This window comes from Schistocerca gregaria, chromosome 3 (assembly GCF_023897955.1).
Source record: "Schistocerca gregaria isolate iqSchGreg1 chromosome 3, iqSchGreg1.2, whole genome shotgun sequence".
NCBI lineage: Eukaryota > Metazoa > Arthropoda > Insecta > Orthoptera > Acrididae > Schistocerca > Schistocerca gregaria.
In genome coordinates this window covers 338,210,220-338,223,629 of record NC_064922.1, presented here as the reverse complement: position 1 = coordinate 338,223,629, position 13,410 = coordinate 338,210,220, and the positions used below count along the sequence as shown (strand labels likewise).

General features: G+C 45.8%; 1 protein-coding gene across 1 annotated transcript in view; it reads right to left on the bottom strand.

The window, feature by feature from the left end:
• Positions 1-5,528: 5,528 nt before the first annotated feature.
• Positions 5,529-13,410, bottom strand: part of LOC126355365 (facilitated trehalose transporter Tret1-like) — a 47,337-nt gene continuing 39,455 nt past the window's right edge. Inside the window, exon 4 of the mRNA XM_050005658.1 lies at positions 5,529-6,527. Coding sequence (XP_049861615.1) covers positions 6,051-6,527 — 477 coding nt within the window. The 3' untranslated portion in view covers positions 5,529-6,050. The remainder of the gene's footprint in view (positions 6,528-13,410) is intronic.

Here is a 13,410-nt window from a genome sequence, read left to right as displayed (position 1 = left end):
GCACGTGCACCTTCCGCCGACCACTGGCGACAACAGACAACATCGATGTACTGTGGAGACCTCACGCCCCACGTGTTGAGCAATTCGGCGGTACGTCCACCCGGCCTCCCGCATGCCCACTATACGCCCTCGCTCAAAGTCCGTCAACTGCACATACGTTTCACGTCCACGCTGTCGCGGCATGCTACCAGTGTTAAAGACTGCGATGGAGCTCCGTATGCCACGGCAAACTGGCTGACACTGACGGCGGCGGTGCACAAATGCTGCGCAGCTAGCGCCATTCGACGGCCAACACCGCGGTTCCTGGTGTGTCCGCTGTGCCGTGCGTGTGATAATTGCTTGTACAGCCCTCTTGCAGTGTCCGGAGCAAGTATGGTGGGTCTGACACACCGGTGTCAATGTGTTCTTTTTTCCATTTCCAGGAGTGTATGTGTGATTTTAAATTGCGTGTTTTGATTGTATTTTGGTGTTACTTAGTGGATGATTGTAGGAAATACGGTTTGTAAATGTTTTAGAGAACCTTGGGACCGTGTTTCCGATCGGTAAATATTGCAGCAGTCCCTGGAAGTTTATTTTCAACATAACAGCTAGTAAATATAAATCATAGGTGAATGAAGGGCATTATTAGGCTCTAGAATGGGATTTTCACTCTGCAGCCGAGTGTGCGCTGATACGAAACTTCCTGGCAGATTAAAACTGTGTGCCGGACCAAGACACGGATTCGCGACCTTTGCCTTTCGCCGGCAAGTGCTCTACCGTCTTTTCTTATTTTTTTAGTTGATCTCATTTTTTTTTTGTATATTGTTCGTTGAATTTGTTTGGGGCTGACGTCCGATGACACCCCTTCAGATTCTTCATTGATCCGTTCACTCTGTTTTTTTATTACACAGGGTAGCTAACCCTCTGACCGAACACGCTGAGCTACCGTGCCGGCAGTCCGTCTGAGCTACCCAAGCACGACTCACGCCCAGTCCTCACTCACTTCTGCCAGTACCTCGTCTCCTACCCTCCAAACTTTACAGAAGCTCTCCTGCGAAGGCAAAGGCCCCGAGTTCGAGTCTCGGTCCGGCACACAGTTTTAATCTTCCAGAAGTTTCATTATTAGGCTGTTAATAACATCAATTATATTTCCAAGGGTAGAATATCATGCATTACATATGTGCCACCCACCCCCAAAGTGGCACTTGATAAAGTAAAAACATTATTGAAACTTCCTGGCAGATTAAAACTGTGTGCAGGACCGAGACTCGAACTCGGGACCTTTGCCTTTCGCTGGCAAGTGCTCTACCAACTGAGCTAGCCAAGCACGACTCACGCGCCGTCGTCACAGCTTCACTTCTGCCTGTACCTCGTTCTCCTACGAACCTTGCAGAACTACCACTCCTGAAAGAAAGTATATTGCGGAGACATGGCTTAGTCACAGCCTGCGGAGATACTGGCAGAAGTAAAGCTGTTAGGACGGGGTGTGAGTCGTGCTTGGGTAGCTCAGTGGGTAGAGCACTTGCCCGCGAAAGGCAAGGTCCCGACTTCGAGTTTCGGTCCAGCACACAGTTTTAAACTGCCAGGAAGTTTCATATCAGCGCACAGTCCGCTGCAGAGTGAAAACCTTATTCTGGAAAATCATTATTGGCTGGAAAACCTTCATCTGTGTTTTTTGGCAACCTGCTACCATCATTCTATCCGACGCATTTCCGGCGTTGATGAAGATGAGATGAAATAATTAGGGTTGGACAAACCACTAGTCCCTGACAGAAGATCAACACTGCTAGGAATAGAAACCTGACCCTGTGATCAGGAGGAGATGTGTACCTTGCTAAGATGATAAATTGTTAACAAACTTGTAAAACGCTAGGCGATGTCAGTTCGTTCTACGAAACCATCAGTAACATAAATTGAGATTGAAATGATGTCAGGTTTTACGTATTTTAGATGTTGTGATACAATTGTAGCACGTAATAAACTTCCGTCGAACAATTTAGATGTGAAATATATTTAGGGGACAATATGACATTTAGTATAAACACTGCATTTCTTCAAACTTAAAATTTTTTTGCATACGTTTTGGCTTGGAAAGAACATCATGACACCTGACAAGCATCATAGGATAATTTAGGTATGAGAAATAATTAATTTGAGACTCCAGTGTTCCCTAAGACATGTGAGGCACAGAATTCGCACTTTTCAGGTTCACTAGTGCTGCTTAACCTGTAAATTCGTGGCATAAACAATGTGTGCCTGCCACTGTGTGTGTGTGTGTGTGTGTGTGTGTGTGTGTGTGTGTGTGTGTAGGTTTATGTTTCGATCGTTCAGACACATTTGAGTACATCTAATATTTACTGCTGCTCATGGGCTACATTATGATTTCATTTTAATATTCGTTAAAATACTATGCTGTGAATGGTTGTTTCATTTTAATGTTACGCTGATATGGCCTGAAGAGGGAACGGGAGGGAAATGGTGGGAATGTAAGACTGTGACTGGAATTTGAGGATGTTACTTGTCATGTGATAGGTAGGGAGTAAGAGGGAGGTGGCCACCATCTTGCAGTATTTCTCATCACCTCCTACAACTGCAGGACCGTGACAGCAGTGCCGATTAACAGTGGAAACATGAACTGTGGAACTCTGTAACTACCTTTTCAATATTAAAAACACAACTGTTCAATCGGTGAGGGTGGTGCAAAACGGTTTTTGAACTACACTCCTGGAAATGGAAAAAAGAACACATTGACACCGGTGTGTCAGACCCACCATACTTGCTCCGGACACTGCAAGAGGGCTGTACAAGCAATGATCACACGCACGGCACAGCAGACACACCAGGAACCGCGGTGTTGGCCGTCGAATGGCGCTAGCTGCGCAGCATTTGTGCACCCCCGCCGTCAGTGTCAGTCAGTTTGCCGTGGCATACGGAGCTCCATCGCAGTCTTTGACACTGGTAGCATACCGCGACAGCGTGGACGTGAAACGTATGTGCAGTTGACGGACTTTGAGCGAGGGCGTATAGTGGGCATGCGGGAGGCCGGGTGGACTTACCGCCGAATTGCTCAACACGTGGGGCGTGAAGTCTCCACAGTACATCGATGTTGTCGCCAGTGGTCGGCGGAAGGTGCACGTGCCCGTCAACCTTGGACCGGACCGCAGCGACGTACGGATGCACGCCAAGACCGTAGGATCCTACGCAGTGCCGTAGGGGACCGCACCGCCACTTCCCAGCAAATTAGGGACACTGTTGCTCCTGGGGTATCGGCGAGGACCATTCGCAACCGTCTCCATGAAGCTGGACTACGGTCCCGCACACCGTTAGGCCGTCTTCCGCTCACGCCCCAACATCGTGCAGCCCGCCTCCAGTGGTGTCGCGACAGGCGTGAATGGAGGGACGAATGGAGACGTGTCGTCTTCAGCGATGAGAGTCGCTTCTGCCTTGGTGCCAATGATGGTCGTATGCGTGTTTGGCGCCGTGCAGGTGAGCGCCACAATCAGGACTGCATACGACCGAGGCACACAGGGCCAACACCCGGCATCATGGTGTGGGGAGCGATCTCCTACACTGGCTGTACACCTCTGGTGATCGTCGAGGGGACACTGAATAGTGCGCAGTACATCCAAACCGTCATCGAACCCATCGTTCTACCATTCCTAGACCGGCAAGGGAACTTGCTGTTCCAACAGGACAATGCACGCCCGCATGTATCCCGTGCCACTCAACGTGCTCTAGAATGTGTAAGTCCACTACCCTGGCCAGCAAGATCTCCGCATCTGTCCCCCATTGATCATGTTGGGGACTGGATGGAGCGTCGTCTCACGCGGTCTGCACGTCCAGCACGAATGCTGGTCCAACTGAGGCGCCAGGTGGAAATGGCATGGCAAGCCGTTCCACAGGACTACATCCAGCATCTCTACGATGGTCTCCATGGGAGAATAGCAGCCTGCATTGCTGCGAAAGTTGGATATACACTGTACTAGTGCCGACATTGTGCATGCTCTGTTGCCTGTGTCTATGTGCCTGTGGTTCTGTCAGTGTGATCATGTGATGTATCTGACCCCAGGAATGTGTCAATAAAGTTTCCCCTTCCTGGGACAATGAATTCAGGGTGTTCTTATTTCAATTTCCAGGAGTGTATATGGATGACCAAGATTAAGATGAGGTTTCTTCTGGTAAACCTTCCGGGATGTAAGGTCGTGGTCCATGTAACTCTTCAGCTCCTAACGTTTCGTCCAGAGCTGCGCTGGACATCTTCAGAGGGGTGTTTCTCCTCCGGTGAATCTTGCCGACTGACGGGTCGGACGTCTGAGAGCGACTTATATATCGTAGAAAGTGGGCGTGGCCAGAGTTACACGTGATATGCAGAGATAATCTTTGTCAAGGATAAGACTTAGCTATCGATCGAAATCTCGTCACTGATAAAACGGTCTAGCAATACTGTAGTCCTACTGTCCAAATATCACTAAGTTTCATGGTCTCTTCTTTCCGATTAAAATTATCCCTATGTTTATATATTTCAACTGCTTCTCTACAAAGTCGTGGGTAATAGTTCGTCGTCGTTTTGTTTCGGAAAACTTCACTTGATGATATCCTGACTGAAAAGCGTGTTCTGCTACAGCCGATTTGCCTGTTTTCCCTAATCGGGAAAGACTTCTGTGTTCTTTTAACCGTGTATTTACGCTTCTCTTCGTTGTTCCAATATAAACTTTACCACATGTACACGGAATTTTATATACGCCACTGGCTGATAGAGGTGCGCGTTTATCTTTTACCGACCGGAGAACATGGCAAATATTCTTCGTTGGTCTAAAAACAGGTCTAATATCAGGTTTACTTAAAATCTTTCCAATCTGATCCCTTACTTTCTTTATAAAAGGGAGAGAGACTGTATTCTTCCATCGTTTTTCGGGTTTGGCTTTAGGCTTTCTGTTGTTTGGGTGCAGAATTCTGCTTTCTTCTTTCTTTGAGTAGCCATTTTTCTCAAAAGCGTGCTTCAGATGTTTTAATTCGGCGTCTAGATACTCCGGCGTGCAAATCCGTCTGGCTCTGTCAACGAGACTTTTAATCACACCTCTCTTTTGTTGTGGATGGTGGTTAGAGTTTTTATGTAAGTATCTGTCTGTGTGTGTTATTTTTCTAAAAATCTATTGTTTCAATCTTCCATCTGTCTGTCTCATAACTAAAACAACCAAAAACAGTATTTTGTTGTCATTTTCTATCTCCACAGTAAACTGGATTCTTGGATTTATAGTATTAATGTAATCAAAAAGTTCGTCTAAGGCTTCTCTACCATGAGGCCAGACCACAAATGTATCGTCTACATACCGATACCAGCGAGATGGTTTCTTATCTGCTTTTTCCAAAGCTGACTGTTCGAATTTCTCCATGTAGAAATTAGCTACTGCAGGACTAAATGGGTTACCCATTGCTACGCCATTAAGTTGCTCATAAAATTCATGATTCTTACTTTCAGTCAGTTCCAGTCACAGTTATAAAAATCGAAATATTCCACAGTTACAGAGCAATGAGAGTTGTGGACTACATACACCAATGTTATTAGGTATTTATTCTATTTAAAGTGTTAAATACAACAGTCATTACAACATTTCACTGTATGTGATTGAAGAATCACTGAATCTTCTAACAGCAATATTCCAGTACTATAAAAACTGTTTAGTCCAGACCTGCAGTAGAGTGGCAGAAATAAATGAAACCACAGAACGAAAAACAGACAAAACAGTTACATGTATAGGATTTCAGAGAAAAAGTTGTAGTAAACAATTTCAAGAAGCTATTGTGATTACAATAAAAGAAGCTGTGAGAACAGATGGAGATGAAAAGTTTATATTTGATGACAATTTTCGAAAAGAAATTCGGAAGAAATGAAAAGAGGAAAAAACAGAGGTAAGGCAACGTATACTGAAATATGGTAATGGAGGATAGATTGGAATTCTTCTTGTATTTGATTATTAAGAAGAAGAATGCCACAGGATGTCCACGGGAAATGAACTTTATTTGATGCAATAGCGAACTGACTTTCTTATAGTGAAAAGAAACCAACTAATCTATTCGCCAATAATTTCCTTCGTAATTTCATCCAGTGTCTTGTTTCTCGTCTCAATAACGCGGAAAAAGATCCAAACTGTGGCGAGGAAGCAGATGCCAGAATACAGCCAGAAAGTGGCGTCAGTCCCGATGGCGTCTACCAAGTTGACAAATGTCTTTGAGACGATGAAGGCGAGTGTCCAGTTGGTGCCGCCACAAATGGAGGCGGCGATACCTTTGATCTCTCCTGGGAAGATCTCCCCTATGACGACCCAGGGTAGGGGGCCGGCCCCTAGAGAGAAAAAGAGCAGGTAGAGGCACATGGACAGCAGAGGGAGCCAGCCGATGTTGTCTGCGGTCTCTGGATCGCTGTTCTTCATGTAGAAGTACACTCCCATTAAGAGGAGACATATGCCCATGCCACTCATGGACAGCATCATCCATATTCGCCGGCCTGCACACTCCACCAGCACTGTAGACAAAAAGGTCGCCAGCACCTGCAACGCAATGAGTCATCATAATTGTCTACACACATATCTAAATGTGAACACGTAAAGCTACAGCGCAGTGCGTGGAGACGTCCGTTAGTGCAACTAACAGAAGACAGTTTACTGTAGCGAAGAAAAAATTCATATATTAAAAGCACTAATAATACTTTCATCGTCTTTTAACATTTTTTACCTCATTTGCCATCCAATTAACAATATCCTGATTTAACTTCCGGTTTTTCTAGTAATTTTTCATTACATCAATGTTCTGTTGTTTTCGAACTTCTGATCAAATGGCTCTGAGCACTATGGAACTTAACTTCTGAGGTCATCAGTCCCCTAGAACTTAGGACTACTTAAACCTAACTAACCTAAGGACATCACACACACCCATGCCCGAGACAGGATTCGAACCTGCGACCGTAGCGGACCAGCCGCACAGTCCATGATTGCAGCGCCTTAGACCAAACCTTTTTACATAAATCACCTAAGTACAAATGACAGCTCCGACAATACACTGTAGTTTTATACCTTGTGTACGTGATACTACCAGCATCTGTATATGAGTATATTATTATCCAATTACTTTTTTCCCCTCCAGTGTACACTGCTAAACCAATCTCACCGTGAGATCCAGTGCCGCCTTGGTGGTAACGCTGTAAGGAAAGTTTATAAGAGGAGCATAAACGAATGGTGAATTATTCTAACGACGATGGGGTTCGCAAATATGGAAATCCTCAGACATGAGAGACTTCCACGAAGGGCACATGTTATGGCCCGCCTCTTCGGAACGAACACATCGGAGACACCGAAGATAGTCAGTATCTCACGAGCTACTGTCGTGAGCGTCCAAGTTGTAGCATGGTGAAACTAAGAGAAGACGACATGAAGCTTACCACAGAACGTGGTTATTCGGACGCTTGCCCGCTCTGTAAATTAGGATGTGCAGCCGTCTATGCCATACTTGACGGCAGAATATAATGCTGGGCATGCACAATTACAGCGTGATTATACACTACTGGCCATTAAAATTGCTACACCACGAAGATGATGTGCTACAGACGCGAAATTTAACAGACAGGAAGAAGTGATATGCAAATGATTAGCTTTTCAGAGCGTTCGCACAAGGTTAGTGGCGGTGGCGACACCTGCAACGTGCTGACATGAGGGAAGTTTCCAACCGATTTCTCATACACAAAGAGCAGTTGAACGGCGTTGCCTGGTGATACGTTGTTGTGATGCCTCACCTATCGCGACATTGCTACTCGCGTTTGTCGAGACCCAATGACTGTCAGCAGAATATGGAATCGGTGGGTTCAGGAGAGTAATACGGAAAGCCGTGCTGGATCACAACGGTCTCGTATCACTAGCAGTCGAGATGACAGGCATCTTACCCGCATGGCTGTAACGGATCGTGCAGCCACGTCTCGATACCTGAGTCAACAGATGGGGACGTTTGCAAGACAACAACCATCTGCACGAACAGTTCGACGACGTTTGGAGCAGCATGGACTATCAGCTCGGAGACCATGGCTGCGGTTTTCCTTGACGCTGCATCACACACAGGAGCGCCTGCGATGGTGTATTCAACGACGAACCTGGGTGCACAAATGGCAAAATGTCATTTTTTCGGATGAATTATGTTCTGTTTAGAGCATCGTGATGGTCACATCGGTGTTAGAGCGACATCGCGGTGAACGCACATTCGGAGCGTATATTCGTCATCGCCATACTGGCGTATCACCCGGAGTGATGGTATGGGTGCCATTGGTTACACGTCTCGGTCACCTCTTGTTCGCATTGACGGCACTTTGAACAGTGGACGTCACATTTCAGATGTGTTACTACCCGTGGCTCTAGCCTTCATTCGGACGTGCGAAAACCTACACTTCAGCAGGATAATGCACGACGGCATGTTGCAGGTCCTGTACGGGACTTTTTGGATACAGAAAAAGTTCGACTGCTGCCCTGGCCAGCACAATCTCGAGATCTCTCACCAATTGAAAATGTCTGGACAATGATGACCGAGCAAATGGCTCGTCACAATACGCCAGTCACTACTCTTGATGAGTAAATGTACCTGTACACGCCATCCAAGCTCTGTTTGCCCAGGCGTATCGAGGCCGTTATTTCGGCCAGAGGTGGTTGTTCTGGGTACTGATTTCTCAGGATCTATGCACCCAAAGTTCGTGAAAATGTAATCTCATGTCAGTTCTAGTATAATATATTTGTCCAATGAATACCCGTTTATCATCTGCATTTCTTCTTGGTTTAGCAATCTTAAGGGCCAGTAGTGTAATTAAAGTTAAACTTTCAAAACGCTGTATAAATAACACCACTAGTCAGAATCACTTCAAATTGCAACGGAGTATTATCAGAGAAGGGGGAAAACGTATGGCAGAAGAAGAAAATAGTGTGAAAATTGATCAATAAATGGCGCTGTATGTGTCAAAGTACGTAAATGAAAACACTTGCCATGCGCACGACCCATTGAAATTGGTATAAACACGCTGGGTCACGGCTTTTCCTTCTTTCGTGCCAGCAACGTTCGTCATGACTGTCTCAATGCAGGATCGAGTTCTGCTTGTAAAGTTGTATTACAAGAATGATGACTGTATGCACGTAGCTCTGCAGCAGTTCCGGATGCTGAAGGGTTTGAAGGCGTTGGGTCAGGAGAAAATGACTCGGAAATTCGAAAAGACGGGTTCTTTCGGTGTGCAACCTAGTAGAGGGAAGAAACGAATTGATTCGACGTCAGTGGAAGCAGTGGTCACAGCAATGCAGGAGGACACGAATGGTGTGCAAACGTGTAATTGACGGAGAATTGCCCGAACGTTGGACAAACTCGTGAGGACGGTGGGTAAAATCCTACGAAACATCATTGTGCACCAGTTGCTTCCTGTTGACCTGCCAGGAAGAGAGACCTTTGCCTTAGAATTTCTTGTTCGCATGGAAGTGGACAATGATTGGCCGTGGAAGATTTTGTGGACAGACGAAGCACACTTCCATCTGGCAGGTTATGTCAATAGACAGAACTGTCGAATATGGGCAACGGGAAATTCACACTCAAATCAACCAGTACCACTTCATCCTGAAGAGGTCACTGCGGGATGAGGGGTTTATGGCATCATTTAGCACAGGGCCACATTCTTTCGAATGAGCAGATGCTGCTGTAGCGTTTCTGGTAAGCGCTATGAGTGTCTTTTGCGCAACCACGTCATTTCAGCTCTCCAACAGCGTGGATGTGTGGATGGGATCATTTTTACGCAAGACAGGCGCACGTCCGCACATTGCAAATCCAGTTAAGCAGCTCCTGAAGCACCATTTCGAAAATGCTTGACTTACCAGCCGCCTTTTCTCTACAGCCTGACCGTTCCGATCACTTGATCTTAATCCGTGTGACTTTTGGCTGTGGGTCTATCTGAAACACGTTGTGTTCAGTGTTCCGATTGCAAACTTAGCCGCACTGAAGGCACACATTGCGGAACACATAATGAACGTGACCTCGTAGACACTTCGATCAGTTGTGGGACATGCTGTTTCTCGATTTCAACTTGTTGCTGAAAACGGTGGAGTGCATATTGAACATGCCAGTCACACGGAAATTAATAATACGACTTGACTCTGATTGATGATTTTATGCGGTCTTTGTCACCAGGACAATTAAAAACTGATGTGATTGATGCTTTTTATGCGGTGTTTGGTCTCAGTACAATTAGAAACCGATTTTTCCCATCCCATGTGATATGACCTTGCCGTGGTGCATGGGCTTACGTAACTAACATATCACACCTGTACTCCCATGCACACTGAGTAGTACAGTTTGTTTAACGTCAAACCTACACCTTAGGCATTTTTGTATGATTCATTTGTCATTTGTAGTCGACCACTACTAAATTATGATGCTTTCAGCGCCATCTACTGCTACATTTTGTACCTATTAATTTTTCTTCTGCCATACGTTTTCCTCCTTCTCCGATAATATTCCTCTGGAATTTGACGTCATTCTGACCAGTGTTATTATTTCTACAGCGTTTTGTAAATTTAACTTTAATTACAATCGCCCTGTATTTCGGGCACGACGTTCACCATAAATTGTTAAATATTGGGCTCCACAGCAAATGATCCCCACGTGTTAACATATAACTTCTGACATGCATTTATTAATGTTTTATTGGTATCCCGTAGTTTTTTTGTACATAATTTCTTGGACAGTTTCGGTGATTAATGTTGCAATAAAGGAAATCTGTTTGAACCACTACGTTTAGTGGACCCCCACGTGATACCCAATGCTAGCCGACACCTCGTACGGTGCCGCGTCGCGCGCTAGACACGGAATATCCGCAAGAAACCACGCCGCGCATCTTCTGCACATTTCACCTCCATAACTTCGCTATCCAAGATCAGCCACCGGCTGCTGACCTGCCTATAAGCATCAACCGCGTTATATTTAAGCCGTCACTATTCTGGCAACAGAGACCGGTTTCACGGTTTGCGCAGCTGGAGGGTCTGTTCATGCTTGCTCACGTAACTGCCAGCGACACAAAATACAGCTACGTAGGCTCTCAGCTAAATGAAGGCATGGCTGCTGAGGTGCAGGACATTTCAGCATCGCCACCGAACACCGATCGTTAGATGTCCTTCAAGGATACCTTGATCATCCCCCTGTCGCAGTCTGATACAAAACGGCTAGAAAAGTTACTGACGAGCTAGGCGATCACACTCCTTTGTAGTTACTACGCCTCCTGTGGACTCTAGTGAGCAACACGGTCAACGGGGACATATTACAGAATACCTGAAACTTCCTGGCAGATTAAAACAGTGTGCGGACCGAGACTCGAACTCGAGACCTTTGCCTTTCGCGGGCAAGTGCTCTACCAACTGAGCTACCCAAGCATGACTCACGCCCCGTGCTCACAGCTCCAATTACGCCATTACCTCGTCTCCTACCTTCCAAACTTCACAGAAACTCTAGAAACATCCCCCAGGCTGTGGCTAAGCCATGTCTCCGCAATATCCTTTCTTCCAGGTGTGCTAGTTCTGCAAGGTTCGCAGGAGAGCTTCTATGAAGTTTGGAAGGTAGGACTTGAGGTACTGGCAGAAGTAAAGCTGTGAGGATGGGGCGTGAGTAGAGCATGGGTAGCTCAGTTGGTAGAGCATTTGCCCGCGAAAGGCAAAGGTCCCGAGTTCGAGTATCGGTCCGGCACACTGTTTTAATCTGCCAGGAAGTTTCATATCAGCACTCACTCTGCTGTAGAGTGAAAATTTCATTCTAGGAAAAACCCCCATGGCTAAGCCATGTCTCCGCAATATCCTTTCTTTCAGGAGTGCTAGTTCTGCAAGGTTCGCAGGAGAGCTTCTGTGAAGTTTGGAAGGTAGGAGACTAGGTACTGGCGGAATTAAAGCTGTGAGGACGGGGCGTGAGTCGTGCTTAGGTAGCTCAGTTGGTAGAGCGCTAGTCCGCGAAAGACAAAGGTCCCGAGTTCGAGTCTCGGTCCGGCACACAGTTTTAATCTGCCAGGAAGTTTCATATCAGCGCACACTCCGCTGTAGAGTGAAAATTTCACTCTAGATACAGAATACCTCATTTCCGTGCTTTCCATCTGATGTGTAGAAGATTCTGAAGGTATGCACTGGTGATCTCGACGCGTTCGCACTGACTGTAGATCGCATTGTGTAAATGTACCCGTCCATTAGTGTTGCAGCTGTTAGTCCACAGCCTCAAGTAGATAATACTCCTGCTGCATTGCGAGCACAGATTGCTGAACTTGTTCCATCAGTTCCTGCCTTGAAGACACAGCGTTCCAATCACCAGTCACGACGCTATCATTCAGTGAGAATACGCAGCCGCTCACTTTCCACTGCGAAAGTCAGTTGTTACCACTCACGATTCGGTTCAGGGGGTGGGAATGCAGTCCCACATTTGCGTGTGTCGAGACCTGTGTAAGGCTTCTCGATAAGAGCGACGGGTACCACTGCTTCCCTAGCCTGCCGTTCGCCTGACATGTCACCCATCGAACGTGCCTGGGATACGGTCGGTCGGCAACTTGTTCGTTCAGGTCTCTTGCAGCCAGCCACATATGACGCTTTGTGGACGCGGCTACTAACCACTTAGCAGGTTACTCCCCAGCAGAATATTCAGACGCTCTTTGATTCCATGCTACGGCGTCTAGTGATTCTGGTTGCAGCACGTGGTGACATTGCTCTGTACTGAATTTCCAAAGTCAAGGTGCATGTACAGGTCTGTAATGCTAATGATTTGTGTTTGTGTCATGTTGCTAATCGGTAGAATAAGTTTCATTATCACATTCTCGGTCTTGATGTTCCACTTTTTCCAAAATTAGCGTACTTCGAAAAAGACTTCAAGGAAATCGCATTGTCCATTTTACAGCTGATTCGGTTATTTTCTTAAATTCGTAAGACTTTCAAGCTCTTTAGTACATCCAGATTACAGGTTTTAAGAATATAATGACAAACGTCATCGTGTTGATCTGTGCGTCATACTGTATGTCCATGTTTTAAAATGAGAATCAAAATCTGTTTTATTACTGCTTACATTACAATATTCCCTAAAGCCAATATCTGAAGATAGCAAGGATTACCGCACCATCAGTTCAACAACTTATGTGTCCAAATAGCTGGAAACAGACTTTAGGAGGTAAAGGCACCAGAGAGACGTTGCGGTTAATATGGAAGCAAGACGGAAGAAAAATCAAGACTCATTCATAGGATTTGTCGACCGGGAAAATGCGTGTGACAATGTAAAGTGGTGCAAGGTTTTCGAAATTGTGATGAAAATAGGGATAAGTAATTGGAAAAGACGAGTAATTCGCAATATATACAATGATGAACAGGCGACAGTAAGAATGGAAAAACAAGAACGAAGTGCGCA